Source organism: Mugil cephalus, chromosome 22, assembly GCF_022458985.1.
Source record: "Mugil cephalus isolate CIBA_MC_2020 chromosome 22, CIBA_Mcephalus_1.1, whole genome shotgun sequence".
NCBI lineage: Eukaryota > Metazoa > Chordata > Actinopteri > Mugiliformes > Mugilidae > Mugil > Mugil cephalus.
In genome coordinates this window covers 19,830,819-19,857,592 of record NC_061791.1, presented here as the reverse complement: position 1 = coordinate 19,857,592, position 26,774 = coordinate 19,830,819, and the positions used below count along the sequence as shown (strand labels likewise).

Genomic DNA, 26,774 nt, shown 5'->3' with positions numbered 1-26,774 from the left:
TTGGAGAAGTATTTAGATAGTCGATGTCAATGCCCAACATAGTCTGGTAGCTGAAGTTAACTATCTAATTAGCCAGCTAATAAATTGGCCATAGTCTAGCTTTTCAATGAGGCTCCAGTTTGTTAGCCAGGCTAACAGGAGGCTATCAATCAAGCCGCAAATCAGAAAGTAAATTATAATTAATAGTACTTTTAAATAAAGTGTGTCAGTTTGTGAAATCCTCCAAAACATTAATGTCTCGTTCACGTTACTTTTTCCACATGATCAACGTACGGTAACAACGACAGACTTCATTTTGATGTGTTTATGAAGGACCAATTCTGACAATAAATAAATAAATACCTGCCATCAATAAATAAATACATAAATATATGCCAGCCTGGTAGTTTTTTGAAATATGGCAAAGCGATGGCAGGCTGGAGCAAAGGCACTTGCTGATGTGGCAGAAAGTAACACTGTCAGTCTCCACTATTTAACTTTTGCAGTGGACCCTGTTTGATAGCCTGTTGCATTTAGTGTTGTACACCAGCACAACCGTCGACCCTCAGATATTTGGAGGAAGTGATACATTTCTTGACTGTGTCTGTCTGCCACATGGTCGGATGCCCAGTAGTATCTGAGGTTTAATGCTTGTGTTGGTGTACAATAATGTCGCAGATAATCGCTCAGCAATGAAATTATATATGTGTCTGCCTATGCCATTCCACTTGCTTTCTGGCCAACAAATGCTAGCAAAACAAAATTTGTATTTACTGCCAGCGGGTTTGTTTTCACCCAAATGAGGGTGTGGCCTACTTTGCTACTCCCTCCTATCCATATTTTAAATATCCGAGTGGGGGCGATGGTTAAGTATAAAACGAGTTGTAAATACATTTATTAATTGTATTGAACTATAAGAGAGTAGTTAAGAGTGTGGTTTTGTTGTATCAGTTTTGTTTTTTGCGTGTTGGTGGATATGAGAACAGATACTGCACCCAGACAGTGAATAAGTGTCCATGAGCTTCAAGGGACTTATACTTTCTAAACTCCTCGAAAGTATAAGCACTTATTCCAACAGCTCCAGCTGTTTGCCATCGACGCCGCTTGACCGCCGCTGCCGCTCATTGGAGAGACGTTTAATGTCACGTTCCAACTTCCAGTCCAGTTGGTGGCGGTAATGCACTTTTATCGTAGTTTACAACCGCCATTATCAACCAGCGAAAATAGGAGGAAGTTAATCATCGAAACGTTCACGAGGCATGTGCCTGTGTCCGCTACCGTTAATGTTACTGCCTGTACACCCTTTCCATTAGAATGTCGTCAAGAAACCCAGGAATTGCACTAGGTAAGTTGAATCTAGCTAATGTCAATTCATTTTAACGCGTGCGGTCATCTTCGTTTTGCTGTTAACGTTGCATTCTTTCACAGTCGGTTGAAAACTCATTTGCCTTCCACCAAGTTTAACCTTACTTTGTGTGTTAAAAATACAGTAGTCTGTAAATAACGGAAAAGCAAATTCAGTAGATAATTCCGACAGCCTTAACATTATTGTTACGGTTTAATAAGAAACACTGTAAGGTCATTGACCTGCGGAACATATAGATGTCATTCTGTAACTCTGTTATGACATGTCCTAATAGAAATTTTGGCAGTTACATAGTGCTATTTCACTTATCAGCTACATTGGTCACTGTCAATGACAGTGTAATTGGGTACTCATGATCGCCCATATGAGCCCAGGTCAGCTGATTAAGACTGTTGTAGGCCAATTGTGGTTTTAGTCAATTAAAGCCAGCTCTAACACAATTAGATGAAGACAAGACATGGTTTATAAATAATATTTATTACTGAGTGTTATAATGCGTATAATGTGTATTTTAAATCCTGCAGTTTCAATCACATTTGTGTCTGACTCCTTTCCATGTCTTTGGATTACATCATGTTTGAAAGAAAAAAAATTGTTTATTTGGACTGGTTTACCCAGGGGCAGAGATTGTGCAGGTTAAATATTACCAGTTTACTAATGCAGTACCAGATGGTTACTGTGAAACCGTTTTCAAATCCCTACTTTAAGATTTCTTCCAATGAATATTATCCTGGAATATTGTAATTACTCGTAATATGAATTATGTACTATCAAAAGTATGTAATTTATTGCCACATAGCAGATTTAAATACCACATTTTAAATAAAATAGAGCTGTACAGATATATACATATAAATCAGCATGTGAGGGGTGAGGGAGCTATCGGCTCTGCTTACCTACTTCTTCTGCGACCAGCTCTCTTGGAGGTTTTTATTAAAAATAGCATCACTGGGTTTACCTGCTGCATGCCCACTCTGTAAAAAATAGAAAAGCAAATTTATTATTATCATTATTATTATTAGTATCTGACTGAGACACACACACATTAACTTTACTCCTGTAAAAACAAAACAATTTTACCAGATCTGTGTCGGTTTTCCTGTACTTTGTTAATTTTAAGGATCCCTATTTGAAGCATATTTGAATATTCATATTCATATTCATAATCGAAACGGACCAGAGCTAGTGCAGCGCTGTAGCAGAAACAGACCAGACATGCAAAGTGTCAGTGTTCGCACACAGCAGAAACAAATTTTGCTCTGCTGCTGTATGTGTCTTGCCAATAAGATGTATTTTTACAATATGTTCCTTTATTGACAAACTATGGGAAAGTTCAACAGACAAATCATGACATTCCCTACCATTCCTAAGTCCCCACATGATGCATTCAACTACAAGTTAACTTATCTTACAATCACTGTATAGTTGTGGGTAGTGTTCACGGAGATGGCTCATCAAATTCGAACTGTTACCTGCGCTGTGCAGGTACCTTCCGCCATGTTTTCATTGCACACTGTCCGTGCGGTAGACGTAGCTGTATGTCTGTGGGAGTGAGTGCTGCTGCCTCTCCAGAAATGAGCTGTAACTCTGTGAATTATTTAGTGCGGTAATCATACATGGTTTTAATGATAATAAAATTTTGAAATGGTAATACTAATCATCAATAATTTTACCATGGTTTATCATAAAACCAGTAATCGTTACATCTCGGTAGCGACATCATGTGGCCTGCAACTGTCGACATTGCGAGAAACAATACGACAGAAGGCAGTTCCAGATATCCGGGATTAATGTCCATTTGATCCATTTTTATAACACAACCTTCTGCATATGTGGATTTTGTTGTTGTTTGCACAACAAATGTTTACTCGCTAAGCCATGTCTACTTGATAATCATTAATTTAAACACTTACGTGTGTTTTGTTTTTCTGTACTTATCTCTTCCTGGGCGACAGATCTGCAGTGGATGGACAAAGTGAGAGTGAATACACAAGCTGTCCTGAGGAGGGCACAGCACATTCAAGGGCAAAATATTCCCAAGAAACAGTGGCAGGTGAGCTCTCTTTTTTACTGGGGATGGAAATGGATTCATCAATATCAATGCCATTGTCAGTTCTGCCTATCTGCGTACCGATTCTTTATCAATTTTATCAATCAAATCCTGACCGGTGATTCTGTGTGGAAACGGTATTCCTCAACAGTTTTAAAATTATTCAGAACACAGTCGGGATGTGTATGATGAAAATGTGATGAACATAACTTATTTGATGTGGTAGTATCTGCTAGTGTCTGACCCGATAACGATAGCCAATATTAGAGGAACCGATATAGTGAGTTTTTGAGCTCAAATGAAAACAGACCGATTATGCATAGATTTTGCACTGATATGATTATGTTATAGTACAGTCACAGTGACAGTAGTACAGACAGATGCTTTCTTAAACCAATGTCTTTAGCTTGAACAGACTTTTTAAAATGACAATTAACATTTGAACTTGTAAACTTTGAAAAAGTGCAGTTTGGCAAACAAACAAAAAATAAAGCAGAACTTTCAATAAATAAATAAAAATAAATAAACCAATCTAAATAAAGATCAGTCAGTCAGTGTCTAATACTTGAAGTCTGTGAGGGGCAGGTTGTAATACAGGAAGCATCGCTTCTCTGCATTGGCACCCAACAGGTTGCATCTCTTGTCCTCATAAATGTTGCCTACTGTGCTGACTGGGGACAGATGTGGGAGGATTAAGGAAGCGCCAGGACAATGGAGACGAAGCAAAGTGATGGAGTTTAAGTAGATGCGGGTGGCGAAGGAAAGGTTGTCTAATTTACTGAGAAACAATGCCCAGGTCAGCAATACATGCCCAAAAACACGTCGTTCATTTGTCCCCTCCATAAACAAACCCAGCTGTGGACACACACACACACACACAGTCAAACCTAGCCAAAATGACGACGATAAAATATAAGTGATCCCGTGTCATGTCGGGAAGACTAGTGCTTTCTTGGTTAAGTCTTTTTAGCATATATTGAACTGTAGCCCTTAGATGCTTATGTGCAGACTGCTAACGGCACTCATGTAATGCTACTACTGAGAGGAAATCTGCGATGATATAGTTGCCTCGCAGTTATTTAACACCAGAGATTGGGGCAAGGGACACTATTGAAAGGGGCAATGAAATGTGGCCTATAATTGTTTTTCCAATGATGTTTTCATGTTTACAGTTACTTATTTCATGAAGTAACTTAACGTGACTTGTCACACTTTGGTTTTTTTTTCTACTGGTGCAACATTTCACCGATATGATAGAACCCCTGATAGAACTGGTGCCGTCATATCGGGCCCGATATATCGGTGACCGATAATCGGCCGGTCACTAGTAGTAGCACTGATGTTAACATGTATGACTGACACAACTAAAACTGAACAATCAGCCAAAACAGCAATTCCTGAGTATGGAGAAATCTCTTCTTTCTGAAACAAAGGAATGGGAGGAGAACTTTCAGTTCAGTTCAGTTCAATTCAATTTTATTTGTATAGCATCTATAACAATACAAATTGTCTCAAGACGCTTTAGACACTTTACAAAAACTGGCCTGAAACCTTCAGAGCAAAACCTCCCTTTTAACAGGAAGAAACCTTGAGCAGAATGCAGCTCATATAGAATGCCAGCCGGGTAGAAACAGAGAAGAGAGAGAAAAGAAGAACGGGAGAAACAAGATAAACAGACTTATAAGAGATCAGAGGACAGGAGATTGGTGTGACAGAAGAGGAAGTAGAGTACATGTCCTCAGTGCATCATCCCCCAGCAGCCTAGGCCTATAGAAGTATAACCAAGGGATGGTTAAGTCCAGCCCTAACAATAAGCTTTGTCAAAAAGCAAAGTCTTAAGCCTGACCTTAAAAGTAGAGATGGTATCTGGCTCCCGAACCCATACTGGGAGCTGGTTCCACAGGAGCGGAGCCTGATAGCTGAAGGCTCTAGGAAACTCTAGGAACCACAAGTAGACCTGCACTCTGAGATCGTAGTGATCTGTTGGGACAGTATGGTACTATGAGGTCTTTCATATGTGATGGAGCTAGGCCTCTCAGGGCCTTGTGTGTAAGGAGGAGGATTTTAAATTCAATTCTAGATTTTATAGGGACCGAATGAAGAGAAGCTAAAACTGGAGTAATGTGATCTCTTGCTAATTCCTGTCAGTGCTCTTGCGGTAGCATTTTGAATAAATTGGAGGGTTTTTAAAGAGCCATTTGGACAGCCAGACAGTAATGCGTTAGAGTAATCCAGCCTGAAAGACACAAATGCATGAACTAGTTTTTCAGCATCACTTTGAGAAAGGATGTTCCTAATTTTGGTGATATTACACAATCACTTGCTTTATGTGAGAATTAAAGGACAAATCCTTGTCAAATATAACACCAAGGTTTTTCACAGCAGTACTGGAGGCCAAGGTAATGCCATCGAAAGTAACTAGGTGATTAGATAATGAATATCTGCCATGTTTGGGGCCAAATACAACAACAACAACAGCAATAATAATATATTTTATTTAAGATGCTCCTTTCAAGTCAGGACACTTTACAGAAAGAACCAGGTGAATACAACAATAGATAGAAACATCGATGGACACAAAGAAAAACAGCATTCAAACATCCAAATACAAGAGACATACAATAAGCAACATTCAAGTATTAACAGGTAGACGATGTGCAGCATTTAATAAAACAGCATGAATAAAATAAAACTTGCAAACTTGAAATGCAGAAGGGAGAAGTAGGGCGTTGTTGGAGTTAAGGGTGGAGTGAGTAAGCGATTCTGAACAGGTGGGTTTTTAATCTGGTTTTGAAAACAGGGAGCGAGTCAATATTAAGAATGCTGGAGGGTAAAGAGTTCCAGAGCTAGGAGCAGAGTGGCTGAAAGCTTGTATCGTTGTAAATTAACTAAAACCATCTTTGAATCGTATTGGCAACCACAAACCGTGAATCGTGACGAACCGTTGTTAAAACGAATCGTTACACCCCCTAGTAATAAGAATCCCCCAAATTATTAATCATATGATTAACTTAACGTAATTTAAGTCACAATTTAGCCTAACCCATAATGTTATCCCGGCTGAAACTGATGATGCATTACATATTAATGTTATCTGATATGAAGTGTGCCATTGGTGATGATTGTCCATTGCCTGCACCATGCAGGTGCTGCTGCCTCTCCAGAAAAGAGCCATATCACCATGAATTATTTTGTGCGGTAATCAAACAATTATATTAAAGATAATATAATTTTGAAAAGGCAATACTAACCGTGCCCTAATTGTGATTAATAGAATAAAATAAGAACCTTAAATTTGTTTTCTGCATTGTAGCCAGGCTGACAAAGAGACAGTTCTGTTGAGCCATCTATTCCCTTGGATGTCAGTAGTAATGACGTCATGAGCTTCAGTGTTAATAAAATTGTATGCTTCCTTCTGACAAAAATGAGCCCATTTCCGTGTTTTGTGGTTGTGTTTTTATTTTTTGAAACTTTTGTTTGATTTATAGCTTTCTCTGCATCTTGTCACTTAAAAATCATGAAGCATGTGCTGTAAATTAATGTTTAGATAGCTGTCTGGCTACAAATGCATAATACTGATTAAATAGTAAATAATATGTAATAATATATTTCAGTTCAATTCAGTTTTATTTATATAGCGCCAATAACAATACAAATCGTCTCAAGACGCTTCACAAAAACCAGCCTGCAACCTCCAGAGCAAGCCTGAGGGCGACGGTGGCAAGGAAAAACTCCCTTTTAACAGGAAGAAACCTTGAGCAGAACCCAGCTCATATGGAGGGACCCATCTGCCGAAGGCCAGCCGGGTAGAAACAGAGAATATATAAATAAACACAGCATCAAAAGAAACATCTCCTATAATAATAGAGTTACACTGTACTTTTTATGTATATTATGCAGGTTTAGCTGCATAATGTATGATAACCAATAGTGCACTACGGAGAATAATCATGTTTTCATGTTTTGTCCTGAACAGGATTTGAACCTCGACCTCCCGAGTCTTGTGCAATTGAAGCCAGTGTCACTGACAACTGTACCATCTGAAAGCTAACTCACCACAGAGTGCATCTTTCTGATGTGATTTATGCCGCATGTCATGTTTTATAGTTTTGTCCAGCAAATGTGACTGGATTTAGCACAAAAGATTAGGGAATGACGGGAGCGTGACAAGACGGAAGGAACTGCATTATCTGTCAGACAGACAGATTCCAATTAGTCCATGTCAGCAATGATTCGTCTACGGATATGATGGAGTTCCTCAGGGTCTGTGCTAGGACCAATTTTCACATCATACATGCTTCCTGCAGATCATATTATTAGGAACACAGCATAAACTTCTATTGCTATGCAGATGACGCCCAGTTATATTTATCAATGATGCCAGGGGGAGCTAATGAGTAACTGTAACTTCCCACTCTTGCCCTCAGACAAAACAGAAGCCATTGCATTGGCCCTAAACACCGCAGATGTTCATTATCTAATCATATATTTTGAACATATGGAGAAAAACTAAAAGAAGAACTTAAACTATTTGCTATGATATTGAGTGCCATTATTTTGTGTTTGTCTTGCAGACTGCATGGCTCTTGAAAGCTGTAACATGTATCGATCTGACAACTCTGGCTGGAGATGACACACCGTCGAATGTCCATCGTCTCTGCATGAAAGCCATCCAGCCTGTCCAATATGATCTGCTCAAGAAAATGGATATGCATGATAAAGGTCTTCTACTTCCACCAGAAATGCCATGTATAGACCAGGGTTTATTCGCTTTTGGTTGACTCTACTCTTAAGAATACATATCCTATATGACCACTACTGCGTGCGTGCATGTGTATAGAATTTACAGATAAAACAAAGCAACCCATTTTGGGCTTCTTCTGACAGAGTCAGTGTGTAATATGAGGCCTTGTGATTGGCTCAGCCTTGATAGGATTGGGTCCTACTATGTACATCAGACTTAGACTGACAGCTTTCTGCTAGTGCGGTACTCTGAGATAAATGCTATGCTGTTGAGACAGCTCCTGTACCACTGAATGAATCAAGTGCTGACTAAGAGATAACATCTTCTGCCTCCATTAATCCCTTTACTAAATATGTTGGATTGATGTCAATGTGTATTTAAAGAATTTAAAATTTATGGGGGAAAATTCTAAAAAAATATTTAAAAATGTCTAATCAAATCAGTACTTTTCCCTGTTGAAGACCTACAGCTTAGAACATTGTGCATGAGTCTGGAGCATAGTTATGTTTTAGTTTCTAAAAATAAACATTTCAACATTAAAACACACTGCTAGTGGTGATAAATATATTTTTTAAATTATACAATGTCTGAAAAGATGAAAAATGGCATCAGCATTTTAAGGTGTGGTCCATCAGTTCTCTCAGTAAGAAACATGGTGACATTACTAGAAAAAGTAGGGTCAAAAAACACAAGCTATTAAATTTAGTGGCCCTGAAGGTCAAAACACAACATTACAGAAAATACAATGACAGTAAAGAAAACACAACAACAATTTATAAATCACAAAAACAATTTACAAATTATAAAACATTTTATAAAACACAAAGCCATTTCATATTACTGGTAGGGACAACACTTGTTTTGAGCTGGACAGAACATGTGCTAAAATACAAACTGTAAATGGTTGTTTCGCTGCCAGTCAAGAAATGACGGAACCCAATGTCATGTCCTTGCACAAGTTTTAATCCACGTTAGAAAGAATGGAGGATGAGATGGTGTCAATTGTGACGGCTCTTTGTGAAATGTTGTGTTTTATGAAATGTCATTGTGTTTTCTGTAATGTTGTTGTGTTTTGTGAAATGTTGTTGTCTTTTCTGTAATGTTGTTGTGTTTCGACCTTCAGGGCTGCCCCAATTAAGCAATCAGAAATGTTGTAGTTATTTGTCCAATGATGGTGAACAAGTAAACTCAAGCAAACTTTCTCCTTGAGTGAATTAATTCAACCTGCAGAGGGAGACAAAGACCATTTAAGCACCATATTCTTCATTGCTGGGCTTTCTGTTGTGTTCTATGTCAGGAATAACCACAGCCGCAGTGTGTGTGTATCCATCCCGTGTGGGTGATGCTGTGAAGTCACTAAAAGCAGCCAACTCCAGCCTTCCTGTTGCTTCAGGTAAGACCCACGAAACTGAATCCTGACTGTAGAAACCTTTTAATGCTGAAGAATCAATGAGTGATTAGTTAGTTTAAGTGTACTTAACTATGCCTAGGCAGAAAATGAAAAGAACTTATATTTGAATATCACATATGGGGTTCTCCCTACTTTCCCAGTGGCCACTGGTTTCCCAGCAGGTCAAACACCCCTGGAAACGCGCCTGCAGGAAGTTCGAAAGGCGGTGGCTGACGGTGCAACTGAGATTGACATTGTTATCAACAGAATGCTTGCCCTCACTGGACAGTGGGAAGGTATGATTAGACATCCTGATGAGAGGGATTTAGAATGTCATTTTAGCACAGCTGACTACTGTGCCTGAAATACATTAGAACCAAGAGCAAATATATATTATAATAATAATATTTATAATTATATTTAATTTCCACATATTTCTTCCCCTGTGTGTTACCTTGTTGTGAGGGAACTGTAGATGTAACATTTTGTTTGTTTTGTTTTGTTGACATGCATGTTAACAAATCTATATCCAGATTATGTAGATAAATAATAGGAAAGTGAATCTTATGATCACTTAAAGAATTAAGTTATGGAAAAAAGTTTTCGGACACCCTTAAAATTTTACACAAATTTTACATCTCAAATATCATCATGAAATATTTGTGTGTTTCAAAAGGTGTGGCTGCATTAGACAGACACAGCCCACATACAAATTATACTTATTTTGTTTATTGTTTACAAGACACAAAATAAATAAAACTAAATCCTTGACAGTTTTAATATGTCAGTTCTCAATATTGTCATTATCAGGGTCAATGAATAACAAAGAATATGTTCAAAACTGAATAAAAAAATCAATAAGCCATTATCAAATTAATATTTAGTACTCCTGCCATTAGCATGCAGTAGAGCTCTAATCCTCTCTGGCATGTTCCCCACTAGCCTTTCACACTTGAGGGGTAATCTTATCCCATTCTTCTTGAATTACTACTTTTAATTCTCCTAAATTCTGTGGTTTGCATTTTGAAACAGACCTTTCGATAATCCACCACAGAGTTTCAATGGGGCTCATATCCAGGTATTGAGACATGGATACAGTGCTCCTGCAACCAAGTTCTACTGGCCCTGGATGTGTGGCAAGGGGTATTTTCTTGTTGAAACAAGGGAGCATGTGGGTTTTCAGAATGGCACAATACTTTAGAGTTCAATGTGCCATCACAGACAGTGAGATGACCAACACCAGCAGCACTCATGCATCCCCAAACCACGATACAGCCTCCACCATTCTTGATAGTAGGTACTGTACCTGCTGGAAAGAATGTTTCTCCTGGCCTTCTGCGTACCCTCACATTAGCAGGAGGAAGATAAAGCTGGAAACTGGATTCATCTGACCACAGAATCTTCTTCTAGTGTGCTTGGACGCAACAACGCTCTGTCTCTCATTGATCAGGGGCTTCTTCCAGGTTGTTGGTTTGTCTGTATTTCTGCAGGCTGTACCCTTCCTGGCTGAGAATCTGTATCTTCAGGCGTGTTTCCTGCATTAGGTTCCTTGTTTTAACCATTTTTGTCTCTGAAGAACTTTCAAATGTACTGGGTTTATATTTACATAAAGCTCAGCAACAGGAAAATGTGTCTTTTAATAAAAAGCACAGCCTTCATTAGTTTATCATTGGCACCAAAATGACACAATACTCTTTTGAAACCCATACATTTTAACTGTTCAATTGCTAATTTGTTTAGTATTTTGTCTATGACTGTACTAAAAGAAAATGCACCTGAAGACCTAAGAGTGATTCTTAATGCAGTATTTCACAAATGCATGGGGTGTCCGATAAACCTTTTTCCACCACTGTATGTTCAAGTGTTTCTTGTGTCTCTCTGCAGTATTGTATGACGAGATCTCTCAGTTTCGAGAGGCCTGTGGTGATGCTCATATGAAGACTATTTTGGCTATTGGAGAACTGGGAACATTCACCAACGTCTACAAAGCCAGCATGGTTGCCATGATGGCAGGTTAGTCTCACATCTCAACAAAACTGTACAGTATGGTAGTAAAGCTTATATTATGCAGTATCTATAACAAATGTTGTCATATTTTTCTCTTATATGTCTTCCCTACTCTAAGCAAAAGGACATGTTTTCCCAGCTACTCTGCAATTGACATAGCATTAGGAAACCCCCCAGGACAAAGCTGTCAAGACAAGAGCAATGCGTAGCACATCAACAGTGCAGTCAATACTGTATGTTTACAAGAAAAATAGTTTAATTTTAAGATTTTTTTTTTTTAAGTATATTTTTTTGACATTTTAGCCTTTATTGAAAGTCAAGTTGAGAGGTGGACAGGTAATGGAGGCAGAGAAGGGGGGGAAAGACTCGCAGGAAAGGGTGCCTGGTGCAGGACTTGAACTGGGGCTGCCTGCAGGGAGTACTACAGCCTCAACACATGGGGCACCGCCCCAGAAGTTTTTAGAAGGAAGGGAACATCTTAAATATACCTTACATATTCCAAATATACAAGAGGGGTTAAAACACGTTGACATTTACAATCATTATATGTTTTACAAAGGGGAGAAATTAATGCTTCCAAGAGAATAAAAATATTAATTTCCCCTCAAAGCAGTACAAGGAGGAGACCCTCCATTTTAATTTTCACAATGTCGTGAAATTGTATTGATGGTACCATCATGTCAGAATCCCTGGAAGGCAAAATGAACCTGCCTTTAACTTGTCCATTATTTCAGAATGATAATTCTTTTCATTGCCACATTTTTTCACACATATAAAATGTGTTGTACATATTGAGCATTAAGACGTAGGCATTAAGTAACAAAGAAGGTTATTGTAACGCATTAGGCTAAAAAGTCTGTGTGAGAGTTTGTGTGTTGTGCCGCTGTTCTTTAAGCATGAGGTTTTGGTCCTGATGGACTGCAGACAGCTGCAGACTCCTGTCAAAAAGTTTGTGTCCAGGGCAAGAGGGGCTGATAAGGCAATCTTTCCTGGCCGCCTCAGTGTCCGGGAGACATACAGGTCCTGAAGAGATTCCAGCCAGTCGCCCTCCCAGCAGAGCGAATAATACACTGCAGGCTGCCTTTGTCCTTACCAGAGCTAGCGGTGCACCATGCAGTAATGCAGGAGATGAGGATGGACTAGAACAGTGGTTCCCAACCTGGGGTCCATGCCCCCCAGGTGGCCCCAGAGGGGGTATGCCAAAACTTGTCTGATCTGAGCTCACCATCAGTTTTCATCTGTTTCACCAGTCACCAGTTTTTAACTAGTATGGTGTGTGTCTCCCTACATGTACAATATGCAGGGCTTAAAGTATTGAGATTAAAAGAAAGATCAACATTTAGAATTTTTCAATTTAGAGCTAGGATATGATCTACAGTTGTTTTTGTATAAATTGAAACTGAATTAAATGGTAAATTTCTAATTGAATAATTCCAATAATTCATCTTTTGAGGTGAAGTACAGCCAAACTTTTGAACGTTTGAACCTTTACCCGGTTATGCACCAGATGGCACGTCTGCAGTGCATGGAGTTGAAAAACTGACGTGACATGTAGCGTCAGCACAGCAATAGAGCAAAGGTTGCGTAATTAAAAATTCAGTGGCACCAAAATGAAGCACTGAATGTTTTCGGTCTGGTTACTGCCGTTTGCGTCACACCGGTGCCATTATGGAACCAAGTATTGGTAACCATCCCTAATCTCAACTGTCTTTACAGCATTCAGCTGTAGTTTATTATTATCACACCAGGACACCAGAGAACCACATGTAAATGGGCTCATCCCCATCAGAAATTAATCCTATGAGGGTGGTGTTGTCCTCACTCTTTAGGAGCTTAACAAACTGGTAACCGGAGGTACAGCTGTTGGTGTAAAGGCAGAACACCAGAAGAGAAAGAAGGCAATTTTATGTGCCATTTGTCATTCATAAAAGAATTTCAAATTTCCAAACAACTGAAATGCATCAGATAAACCTCTATTAAAACGGCTATGGTGGCTTGTAACAAGACAGTTCACTATTTAATTTAGTCACAGCTGTGCTGGATGTCTTTTTGTCTTCATGAAATCATTGATCTGATTTAACATTATGGTAGAGCAGTGTGTTCATCCATAAAGTCCTTCATTCTTCCTGCCCTTCCTTCATAGTCAATTATGCTTTATCAGCTTAACTGATAAAAATAGAAGATAAAATGACGCTCTTTAATACATTACCAACAAACTGCAGGAAAGAACTAGATAAATCAGGTCTTCTGCCTTGGTGGTATATGATTGTTCATTACTGAACAGTACAAGATGAACATTTTCTAGTTCATTAAACATGTTCTATATTTTTCCAGTCAGGTCTTTTTTCAGCCTCTTTCTCATACTGGCATAATCCTTGAGATTCATTATGGGGAGTCTTAATTACCAGATAATGGATAATGGTTATTTAATGCGGGTGGCAGTAATGAAGCACTATTCATTGAGGTGGACAGAGGGATTCGGGGGAGGGCCTGCATTAGAGATTAATAGGTGAAATTATCATTCAATTTCAGGAATCTCATATGCAATTCATAGGAACAAGGGGAGATTAAGGAGTGAGTGTGGCAACAAAAGCACTGCATTTTAATAATGATCTCTTTCAGAGCTCCTGACAATTTGGTGCTGTAATCAGCATATTTATGTTAGCGCTAGTTAAGCTATAACATAGTGTTTGTGCATGACGCAAAGGGAGAATGTCACTCAGCACATTCAACTTTTTAAGTCAAAGGAAAAAGCTTGGCCATAGTGCCAGCCTGAACAACAACAAGAAGTGCACCATTCTTTTTAGGGAGTTCAACTTTTTAGTCCTACATGAAATGTTTGCCATTAACAGCAACGTATGTTCTTGCTCTTCCTACTATAGCAGCCCATCTTATGTTGAATCTTTTTATACAGGTTTCGATGTGGAGAATCTGAGAGATGAATAATAAATGATAATACAGCAACATAACATATCTACTAGACTTTATGATATGCTTTGTTTATTGATAACTGTGTCTGCTATGTTTAAACCTGACAGGTTCTGACTTTATCAAGACATCTACAGGAAAGGAGGCTGTCAATGCTACTTACCCTGTTGCCATAGTGATGACTAGGGCCATCCGCGACTACTTCCTTTGTACTGGTCACAAGGTAACGATGTTTTTCTGTATGTTGCATGGGAAATGGTCTATATACATTATTTCAGGTGCATGGAGATTGCCTTCTCTATTAGCAAAGTTGATAATTCCATTCAATCAACAATAGGAGAGCAAGAGCTTAAATCTGCTCTGTTTTAGCAAGCTAATGCAGCAGTGTCTGTTGAAGAAAAAAAAAACATGCATACATGGATGCTTGCAATGTTGTTCAAATGTGTCAATATTTCTCATATAAACTATACGAGTTAATTGACATGAGGTATAGATGCGAGGGTGATCTACACAAAACTGTTACCCTTACGCTAAAGAAAACACATGGTGGTCACTGTAATAATAAATAAAAACTTACTGAAAATTAACTAATGAAAATCAGACATTGCTTTTGAATTGTGGTTAATAAAATTTATTTTTAAAAAACTGGCCTGGACAAAAATCTTGGTACCCTTAAAAATACTGAAAATAATTTGACTATAGGGACATTAGGCTAAGGTCCTGTCACAGATGTCTTCAAACGTGTACCAGTCACTCTGCATTTAAAAAAAAAAAAAAAAAAGAAGTGAAAAGTAGTCACTGTGCTGTTTGGGATCATGTCTACCACACTGAACATGGACAACAGGGAGCTAAGGAGAGAGTTGTCTCAGGAGGTTAGAAAGAAAATTATAGACAAGCATGTTAAGGGTAAAGGCTGTAAGACCATCTCCAAACAGCTTGATGTTCTTGTGACTGCAGTTGCTCATATTATTAAGAAGTTTGAGGTCCATGGGACTATAGCCAACCCCCCTGGATGTGGCGGCAAGAGAAAAATTGATGACAAATGGAAGAGGCAGAAAATGGAGCCCAGAACTACTTCCGAAGAGATTAGATGTGAACTTCAAGGTACATCAATCCATTACAGTGTTTTGCAAAATAAAAGTGATACTTCTACAATTTTGGATAAAGTATGTATTTCCATTGAAAGGTGTTTTACGAATGGGCTGTAACTGTAAATGGATATTGATAGCCGCAAAATTTCAGAGAGAATGTACTTTGCACAGATGAGACAAAACTGGAGCTTTTTTACGCATCAGCCCTATGTTCACAGATGCAAAAATGAAGCATGCAAAGAAAAGAACATCGTACTTACTGGGAAACATGGAGGAGACTGTGTTGTGTTCTTGGGCTCTTTGCTGTGTCTGTGCAAGGTGCAATGAAATGTCAAGATTATCAAGGCAATCTGGAGCAAAATGTGCTGCCCAGTGTTAGAAAGCTTGGTCTCAGTCATAGGCCATGGTTCCTTCAACAGTATAATGACTCAAAATAAACAGCTAACAACCCCCAAGAATGGCTAAGAACAAAACATTGGACAAAATATTAACTTAGGGGTACCATCATTTATGTCCAGGCCAGTTTCATTAGTTTGGGTTTTTAAATGATTCTGTTGAACGACAATCCAAAATGAATGTTAGTTAAATTCATTAGTTAAATTTCAGGACATTTTTATTCATTATTACATTTTTCAGTTTCAGTTTATTGAAGTGACCCTCTTGGGTTTATCTTTCTTTAATGGAAAGGCCTCACTTCTTTATGAGGCTGTTTGAGGGACTCAAGACTTGGTTTCAGAGTAAAGGGTAAAATTGGGTTATGGTTAGGATTAGGGTAAGAGTTAGGATAAGGCACTTAGTTGAGATGATTAGAGTTAGGGTTAGACGCTAGGGAATACATTATGTCACTGAAAGTCCTCAAAAAGATAGTCATACAAATGTGTTCCCATGCCATTGTTAAAGACACAACACTTGATTGATTTGTGTATCCAACACTTTTTGAGCGATACAGTTTGTATTTACACACAACTTCATGATATGTTTTCCTTCATATCTGTGACTACTGCATTCTAGTGTCAAATATTTACTATGTATATACAATGACACGTGGTTTCCAATGAAAACTATTTTTATTTTCTATAAAGCAGTTAAGCTATTAAATCAATTATATCCTTTAAAGTGTAATGATACTTTTTGCATGTCTTCCCTCAGGTAGGCTTTAAGCCAGCAGGGGGGATACGGACAGCACAGGAGTCTGTGGTGTGGCTCACCTTGATCAAAGAGGAGCTGGGCACTGATTGGCTCTGCCCTCACTTGTTCCGGATAGGAGCCAGTAGCCTGTTGGCAGACATCGAGAGACAGGTGAGAAATCAAAATACACACACGGTGCTTAATACATAACTTGATTTTAAAATATGTTTTTTTCTTTTTCTTCCTTTTTTTACTTGCACAGATCTACCATCACATGACTGGACAGTATGCCGCCTATCATGACTTGCCTATGGCCTGAAGTTATAGGCATACCTTTATAATGAACTTAACACAACCTCTTACCAAAAAAGTAATTGAAGTCAGTGTTTATTTAACCAGGACACTGAATCATCCGGTCTGTCAACATTCCCACAGTGTTTACAGACATGATGTTGTGTCTTTTGGTCAGTAATGCTGGACCCTAAACATGCTTTATAAAAATAAAAAATAATATACAAATGATTCCTGTTCTCCATGCCTCTGTTCTTTCAAATTTAAGAATGCATTTATAATTTTTTTATTTTATAATATTGCACTTTCTTTTCATTGACAGTGTAGCAAAAATAGTACTCTTGTGTCACAGACATATCAGAGAGCTAGAGAGCTTCTATAACAGCTAGAAAACCCATGGTTAATGTGGTTGTTAAGTCTCTGACCTGTCCCAGCTATATCTGCTGAATCCAGTAGTGAGGCTTCCTTTCCTTTTAATATCATTTGAGCAGAGTAACTAACAACTGAAGCTACCAGTTGTGGTAGACCTGGGAATGAGGTCATTGTCAGTAAGGAAATGGGAAAAGTCTGTGCTTCTAAACAGATAATCTCACAATTTCCACCCAATATCAGCCATGAAGACAGGGAGGCCAGTCAGAACAAGGGAATGACAGATCCTTCAGTGTAACAATGAAGCATAGAGCAAAGATCAGTGCTTGACCGCTTTTTGAGACAAGTCTCTTATTGTAATTAAACCCCTAAACCATTTGCGGAAAGACCTTTAAATTCCCATCTAATCTAATAGAATATCCCTACCGCTTAATCCTCACTAGGGTCGTAGGAGTGACTGGAGCCTATCCCAGCTGTCATCGGGCGAGAAGCAGGGGTACACCCTGGACAGGTCGCTAGCCTATTGCAGGGCTAACACAGAGACATCATTCACACTCACACCTAGGGTTAATTTAGAATCACCAGTGAGTCTATCAAGCATGTCTTTGGAGGTGGGGGAAACCAGAGTATCCGGAGAAAACCCACACGGACAAAGGGAGAACATGCAACCTCTACCCAGAAAGGCCCGTCTGGACTTGAACCCAGACCTTCTCACTGGGAGGCATGTTCTCCCTGTGTCCCACTTTGAGGAATCTAAAATATAAAACATATTTACAGCTATTTAACATGTTTTTCTTTGCTACATAATTCCATTTATCTTTATTCATATAGATGATGTCTTGAGTACGAATAGTTAGTTGAGGTGAAATGTGTTGTAGATCTACAACATACATCTCAACCTCAACTGTTTAGTGGAGACTGCATGAATCAGACTTTCATGGTTGAATTGCTGCAAAGAAGCCACCACTGAGGAAATACAACAACAAGAAGAAAACAGGCTGAGCCAAGACACATGACGGAGGACATGTGTCAAGACACAGATCAGTGGAAGTCTATACGTTTGTCAATCTCGCCTATATAGGTGACATTGTTGATTATTTATTCGATATACTCAACAGGATAATGACCCCAAACACACGTCCAGGCTACGTAAGGTTCCAGGCTATTTGACCATGAGCAAGAATACAAAAACATTAAAAATGGAACAGAAACTAAATATCTGCAAATATATAGTCTCCTGATACTGTGGTGCTCCCACAAAAATGGTATACAGTCACTCAGGTTCATTTCCCATGGTGCAACATACCCTACAGCACTGACCTTGGCTGGATGCTGCCTTGTGCTGAGAGAAGAGATGGAATACATGTTTGAAAGATCAAAACAGTCCAGGCTCACCTGTCTTCACAAACACTGACACTCAGTTATCATACCCCACATTCATTATTGAATTAGATCACATTGATTCAGCTCAGCTCTAACACACAGCGATGCACTGTATAAAATGGCACAAGCTTTAGCACTACAGCCTGGATCCTGATCGTTACTTAATTGTTCTGATGATGCTTATATGCAGACGATTACAATTTATAACATAACGCATAATCCCTTGTCTTAAAAAGGTATAAACTATTAATCTTTAAACGAAATTATTATTATTATCCTTATTATTATTTGATGATTAATTATCTTTTAATTGTCGTTGGCTTATGGAAGGAACAGCATGGGCAAAATTATTATACCTGGAACACCAACTCATAAAGACACAGGGGTCTTATTTGATTTACTACAGATGCAGTATATATTACTAAATATATATATATATATATGTATATATATATGTATAAATATTTAACAATTATGGTAATATGTTGCAATTGAATTGTTGTTGTATATAAAACTGAGGTGTACAGACCATATTAATAGCATGTTCCAGACATCTGAGACATATATTTTTTTATATGCTACCTTTTGCTGAGGTCATGTTATTTGAATAAACTTGTTCAAAGGAAAAATATGTCATATCTGGCTGATGCTTATGGTGTTAGTATAAAAAAAGCAGGTTCTGGTGATACAGACAGGATGATTAAAACAAACCTCTCCTATACCTGGTCTTATATCTCTGCCAGTCTGCAGGGCAAACAGAAACGGACAACCATTCATGCTCACGTGACCAATTCAGAATTACCAATTTACCTAGTGAGCATGTCTTTGTGGGAACTGTGGGAAGCCAGAGCATCAGGAGGAAAAAAAAACTGCACAGAGAGCCCACAGCTGGCCGGTGGGTGGGTTCTGAAACCTAGAACCTTGCGGCTGTGAGGCATCAGTACTAACCACTACAGCCCTATACTGTTGTACTTATGGCCATACCACCCTGAACATACCTGTTCTCACTCTTAAAACACACACAAATTGCTTCTAATATGCACAAATTTGACATGTTCCATAAATTTAAGAGAAAATATATACAACTATTTATTATTATAATGGATTTCTGTATAGGTATTCTAACATGTACAATGTTTGTTCTCCTCTGCAACCTGGCCTGAAACCCCCAGAGCAAAAAAAAGCAACCCTAGATGCTTAGTGTATCATCTCCCAGCAGACTCTAGCTAGCTCTAGCTGCACAACTATGGAATGGTTTGGGGTCATCTGAGCCAGGCCTAACTATAGGCTTTATCAAAAAGGAAAATCTTAAGCCTTAACTTAAAAGTAGGGACAGTGTCTTCCTCCAAACTGTGAACTTGTTCCACAGGAACAAGGAGAGGGCCTGATATTTGAAGGCTCTACCTATGTTTCCCCATACTTTAGTCCAGTTACTCTTGTACACATCAGTTTAATTTTGCCATTTTGTTTTTTTTTTTTACTTTTTTACCTCAGACTGTTGCAGCTGTGACTCCCTTTATTTATTTATTTAATTCAACATACTTATTACGTTGTTCTGAGTTGCTATAAGTCAAATAAAAAGAAAGATGTGAGATGTTGATATGGAGATGGGTGACAAAAATACATTGATTGTGAATGTGAAATCAATTGTGAAACATTACTTTTCTTCTTAAAAAAAAAAAGTTGTGTGTTATAAGTAATTTAAATTACAGTCCCCTCTCAAGTACCTTGCCCATATTATCACATAATATGAATCTTTTTTTAACCATTATTGGTACTAATGATATTCACTGTAATTGATTACTTACCTCAAGCTAGTTTCAATTATAATTAGTTTCAAGTATAATTTTTATTGTGAACTAAAGTGAAAGGAAACCTTGGCATGCAGAAAATACAATTTAGATACTTAAAACAAAACAACAAGAGAATCCTTGTTATAAATATAATAATGTTGTTATAAGATTTGTCTGTTATGCAACATATAACAGGTTTATTTTACATTGTTTGCATTCAAACTTTTCCTGAGACTCCTGTAGCACTAATCTGAAATTCATAAAACAAAAAGGTGATGCATTTATTCATTCAGCTGTGTTTGCTCAGATGAATTTTTCCTGAGATGAGGAATCACCTGCTGCCAGCCCTGGCCTGCCATCTTGGCTTATAGGTGATGGCTCCCTGCTGCAGCCAATTAGGATCCAGGACTGGGACCTCTCACACCAATCACCTCAGGGGCACAGCACACACCTAAAACTATGCAAATTTTAAATGGCAGCAAAACAATAAGTCGTGGATGTAAAACAATAACTCATGGACCTTACAAAATCGCGTATCTGCACATGGGCGGTTACTTGAGGGAGGTGTTCTGTGTTGCAGTTAAACGTCTTTTAAAGCACAAGCCTTTGTTCTTTTCAATTGTATAGGGGCTTTGCTGGACACTTCTTAATGTTTCCCTACTGAGATGTCTTCTGATCTATTTTTGATGAGGTGGCCAGACAGGATGGGATCTGTATCAGCATTTGGATATCCCAGGTACGGGTACCACAAACATTGTAAGATTTCAGGGAAAGAGTGAAAACGTAGCGAAGGACTTGAACACATATTGTCAATTATAAGTGAAATAATTTTTGTAAAAACAATCTACAATAACCTCAATGTTCTGTTTGGTAGAATAACCACTGTGTAAGCAGACCAGGGAAAATTACTACTAAGATAGAATAATTGAATAAGACAGAGAACAATTCAATTGTAGGCCTAGTAGTGTAGATTTAGAACCATGGATTAAGGGATGCAGTTAGAAAATTCAATGTAGTCCTCTGAGCTCATTCACATGTTTTTGAAATCAATACAAAATGTAATGTGCAGTTGATCATTAAAAAAAGAAACCATTAGAACTCACAGTGGCACAGCAAATCAGAGTTGGGATTTGAAGAAGGAACGAATGGATGTATTTGAGATGATGATTGCTTTGCTATAATTGGGATCCTGCCTTGACTCCCTGTGCATGCTAGGAGAAAAAAGAAGGACACTGAGAATTTGTAGCGCACAATACATGATACATGGTCCCATACATCCCAAACAAACCAGCAGATGGTAGATTACAGAAAAAAAAATATATTTAAAAAAAAAAGTTTCTCTGTTTATGTCCAAATTATAAATAACCCATCCTAAATTTATTAGAATGCCAAAAGACAGTTGGTCAGAGAAGCTGCAGCTTTTTCTCCATGACACACCCATCTCTCATTTCTTTCATCTATCTTAAGCCCATTTTACATTGCACGAAAATCCTGCGCTATCAGGGGTCTTTTCAGCACTGTGAAAGCGTTATTGTGTCATTTCTTCCTGCGTCAAATGACCCTTGACCCCAATCCGGGAATTTAGCAGCTTGGCTTGGCTCATCTGTGAAACGCGTCTTAGACCAACATTGAACTTTTTGCTCAAAATTCTGAAATATTAAATAACAAAACAAGAAAATGGCTCTAACTGGTTGGATGCAGAGGCAATTGTCCAGTAAGGGCTGAATCCTCCCAGTGGTGCTTGCACCATGTGACTCCTCTGCGACTACTTACAGCTCTCAGTGTGGCGCACACTGATGTCTCAGTGGCACTCTGTGGAGCCCTGTGACTGTTGAAACATGTCTCATAATCAAATCCAAATGGTGTGTCACTGGACTCATATTAGGATAAGAATTGACTCGGGGCTACAAAGGCTATGTGTCATCTTGGACCGGTCAAAACTCAGCTCAACTCACCTGTAAAATCAGCAGACCATACAAAACTTTACTTTTCATCTATATTAGCCTGGCTAATTAAGGCTAACTCATGTTTAGTGCTATTTCTAAAATTTATGCTATGAGTTAAGTTAAATTTATGAAACTTAATAAATCATGTCTATAACACAGATTACAACTGACATTATGAATGCAGTTGTAGAAATAAGTGTGACTGGTATAACACTTACAAGAGTATTTTACACAGAGTGGCACAGACAGAACGACAGTATCAACTAGTAAATCAGTATCAACTAGTAAAATACTTGTCTACATGTCACACACCCACTCCACCTACTTTCATATACAATATTGACATTGTGATTTTTGTTGGCTCAGAATAAATATGTTACATATATAAATATGCTACATGAAATAGGTGCAGCCATGATCACTTGGAGCTTCTGTTGAATTCAATCAGAGCCTCAGGTAGGGTTCATGCTTTTCTAATTACAACGAATTCTGAAAAGAAATTTCACATTTGTTTTATGTGCTGTATGTTTTCTATGTTTCCCTGCAGAAGGGACGGAACAGTAATCCATCTGCACACCAGTTCCAGTCTATCTTCCACCGTCTGATGGTTCAGTGTCAGTCAGACAACGTGGTGGTACAGGATGACACTGTGTTCATCTCTGCAGTGGACATGTCCTCCGTCATTTGCAACATTTCAGCCATTGTTTGTGATTGGCATCAAGGAACATGCTCAGGGAACTCATTGAGGAGACACAGTCGCATTGACACAACCATCATTCAAACCTGTTGTCATTGGTTGTGTCCGTGCTCCTCAAAACAAGGGTTCACCACATCAACAAACTCATCAATCTTACATTGCAGAGTGGCTGTACAAGAAAATATGCTATTCAAAACTGTCCTCTTTCAATGGCTTTAGCTCAAACCCTTTCATCAAGGAACAGATAAGATAGGTTAGATACGATACTATATTAGATGAGATTAGATTACATAAAATTAATAATATTGATTAGATAACATAAAATAAGAAAGATGCAAGAGGAAGCCATTGTCAGTGAGAGGCTCTTTCTATGTCTGCAGGACTGCTGTGCCAAAATTGTGCATATGTTTCCAGAGACAGCGATGAAAGCTGCATCCAACTACAGCTCTCCTGGAGTTATAGTGATTCAACTGCAATGTTACACTGCAAATACGGGATGGGAGGCTCCTGATTGATTGACTTTCTATTTGACTTAGACGTTGATTGACTTTGATTAAAAAGGTGCATTTAACTGTGTGTCTTCCTTCATGAAACCTGCTAGATGCTGTATTCTGTAAGAGGACGGATCATGGCAAGTACCACTACACAATTATGGTGAGTACACGACATACATTTAATAATAATAACTTTATTTGTACCTTTCATACAAGCAATTGATCTCAACGCATTGAAAATGGCATAAAATACATAAAAATTAAGTAAAAAATAGAATGATTAAAAATGAAATTTATTTATGGTTTACAGTGTGTAAGAATACATTTATGGACGGTTATGGAAACAATTTTTTCTTACTTAAGCTGATTGTCAATTTGCCTCTTGATTCCTTATGGGCATGTCATGCATACTGTGTTGTTTATTATCTTTTTTTCTTCGTTTGGAAGACTGTCGGCAGTATTTTCCTCGTGTTTGCTGGTACTCACCGAATCCCCTCTATGGTTTATATCTATGTCCAATCCAAGTAGCCCGCCATATTGGATTTGTTTACTGAATACGGCCACCGTATTGATCTAAAGCGATCACGTGACAGCCGTTTTACTACTTTCTTTTTACGCTCAAAACGAACTAGTCCTCGACTAAAACATCGATTATAAAAAAAACTTGGGGATTACATAATGATAACTTTTACTTTTGAACTCAGTGCAAATCTATTTATTTTATGAAATAAAAAGTACGTTGATGGCAGAGGTGGGAAAAGGATTAAACAAAAACCAGGTTCACCCAAGTTGTGTATTGTGCTACTTTTGCACTGGCCACACCTCCAGCTAACTAGGTGGTGGGTCAGATGTTTTGTAATCCAGACTGCTCTACCTCTGGAGGATCACGTCTGGACGTAATTTGTGCTGGTACACTATAATATTCTAGATTCTGACAACTGTTAATTTAGAAATGCTGGCTCCTTGAGCTTGTTTTTAGACAAATTCGCTTTTGGAATAGTACTGCAGTTAGGAAGTGAAACTGGTTTAATTTGTGGCATTTGTTTAACACAGCAGCAGGAAATCTCTTTTCACACTGCTGCAAATACACAGTCAGTGCAATTTTACAGACAGTGCTGAATTCTGCACTTTATAGAATAGGTATAAGTACATTCTGATCACCTTTTTTTTTTAATTCTAATAGTGTATGAGTAGTTGGGATTAAAAAAAAATACTAGTATTTGGAGTTTTTACGTTTCTTTAGGTTACAAATTCAAATACCGAAAAACTGGACTTACTATTGAAGTATATTTGGTTAACCTTAGTGCAGGATTAAGCGGTATGGAAGATGAGATGAGTATATTTGGTTAAACAAACTTTGAGCTAACATCTGTATCTACCTCATTGCTGTTCTCTTGTACATCAGGAAAGATGGATCAGCTGAAGGAAAATGAGGTCTTTTTGGCTTTTGCCACTTATACTACTATTGTTGTTGCGAAGATGATGCTGATGGGGCCACTAACTGCATATTACCGTCTGACCAGAGGGGTGAGTAACACTGAGTGTGTTTTCTACATTTGCTCAAATAATACTAATCTCTTTTAGTATACTTGATTTTATGTGCTGGTTCTATAAGGTCCCAGCCTCAAAACTTCCGTCGGAGTCGTGCTGGTTTGAGAAGAAATATAATGTTGTATATATAATTTCTCCCAAATAATCACATTCTCCCACATAAAAAAAAGAAAAAGAAATGAGGCACAACTTGGGTACCAAACCACAAGACAAACCACCTAAAATTAAACTTAATTATTAAACTTCATAATTTAAGTTCACTACCGGTATGTTCATAATTTTTGTTTTTGTATATTGCCTTAATTGTTGCATTTTGGCAACCATTCAACCTTCTAGTATTGCTTCAAGGGCTAATGATTCAATAATTCATGCATGTATCTCTCTATTTTAGTCTTTCTCCAATGAAGAAGATGTATCCAGAAAGTCGGCAGAGGAGAAGAAAAGGCTCTTGAAACCACATCCGGATGTGGAACGAGTGAAAAGGTGAAGTAATCTGTCAGACCTTAAAATCTGGTGGGAAATTGAGGTTTAAATAGTAAATTCTGTTGGAAGAATCAATCAAAAACTTGCTTGACTCGTTCATGTAAGAACCAGAAATTACTATAATGAACATAATGAATGAAATGAATTAATATATAAACTTGTAACACTAAACTGCATGTTATGTTTGTAGATAAACTGATTATTTAAACTGTATTACTGCATGTTTTTGTTCTCCAGGTGTCACCAGAATGACCTGGAGAATATTATTCCCTTTGCGGTGGTCGGCATGCTTTACGCGCTGACTGGGCCTGAGCTTTCAGCTGCTCTGCTTCACTTCCGTATCTTTGCTTGTTCTCGGGTTTTCCACACGATTGCCTATATTGGTGTTCTTCCCCAGCCCAGCAGGGGTCTGTCGTGGATACTGGGCATGCTGGTTACATACTCCATGGCTTACAAGGTGCTTAGCGCAGTTCTCTTCCTCTGAGATCATATGGCCCACCGATTCAACATCTTGAATCTCACTTGTATGCAACTGTGACGACGTGATATGCCTTAACCACTCTGATGTCGTCCTGAATGTAATACTTGTGTCACTTCTTGCTTTATTCTGCAATCTTGATTATTAAACATTACGTCTGACTTGGATGTATACCAAAAATCCAGCATAAAATGTATTTGTAACTTTAAAACATAAAAGCTGCAATTATTAGATAAAGTCAGGCTCACACTGTTCTGCCTTTGCTAAAAAGACTGAGAGAATTGTAACGATGCTAAATAAATAAAATAAAATTTGAACTTGACTTACTTAATCAACACGTATTATTTTACATTTATTATCCATTTTTTGATTATAATTTCATTCAACATGTTCACATGGTTAACTTTATGTTGGGACCATGGGAAATGTGGGAAGTGATAATTACAAGGGAGACAAGGGAAGTGGGAAGACAATATGAAAAAAAAAATAAAAAAAAATAAATTTAGGAGTGGCATGAATCCAATCACAGGGGCTTTTATGCTCCCTTTAATCAAACACCAGGATATCACCAGGACTTGAAGCCTTCTGGAATGCTTACAAGTCCAA

General features: G+C 38.1%; 2 protein-coding genes and 1 long non-coding RNA gene across 5 annotated transcripts; all 3 read left to right on the top strand.

Annotated features, from left to right (window-relative positions):
• Positions 1–1,162: 1,162 nt before the first annotated feature.
• On the top strand, positions 1,163–17,205 carry dera (deoxyribose-phosphate aldolase (putative)). 2 transcript variants are annotated; one of them, XM_047574839.1, is made up of 9 exons: positions 1,163–1,324; positions 3,301–3,398; positions 7,970–8,117; positions 9,437–9,532; positions 9,691–9,825; positions 11,414–11,542; positions 14,575–14,687; positions 16,705–16,854; positions 16,946–17,205. In XM_047574839.1, the coding sequence occupies exons 1-9, from the start codon at positions 1,294–1,296 to the stop codon at positions 17,000–17,002; spliced, it is 957 nt and encodes a 318-aa protein (XP_047430795.1). In that variant the 5' UTR covers positions 1,163–1,293; the 3' UTR covers positions 17,003–17,205. The 2 variants fall into 2 exon arrangements, with proteins under 2 accessions (XP_047430795.1, XP_047430796.1); XM_047574840.1 differs by lacking the exons at positions 16,705–16,854; positions 16,946–17,205 and adding an exon at positions 15,422–16,626.
• Positions 17,206–21,146: 3,941 nt separating this feature from the next.
• Positions 21,147–24,166, top strand: LOC125000229. The gene is made up of 3 exons (XR_007111297.1): positions 21,147–21,255; positions 22,872–22,921; positions 23,013–24,166. It is a non-coding gene; the product is annotated as an uncharacterized LOC125000229 (long non-coding RNA).
• A 276-nt stretch (positions 24,167–24,442) lies between these two features.
• On the top strand, positions 24,443–26,499 carry LOC125000444 (microsomal glutathione S-transferase 1-like). 2 transcript variants are annotated; one of them, XM_047575998.1, is made up of 4 exons: positions 24,443–24,565; positions 25,062–25,183; positions 25,599–25,690; positions 25,928–26,499. In XM_047575998.1, exons 1-4 carry the CDS (start codon positions 24,505–24,507, stop codon positions 26,172–26,174), a joined length of 522 nt encoding a protein of 173 aa, XP_047431954.1. In that variant the 5' UTR covers positions 24,443–24,504; the 3' UTR covers positions 26,175–26,499. The 2 variants fall into 2 exon arrangements, with proteins under 2 accessions (XP_047431954.1, XP_047431955.1); XM_047575999.1 differs by having other exon boundaries at positions 24,532–24,565; positions 25,067–25,183.
• Positions 26,500–26,774: the final 275 nt, after the last annotated feature.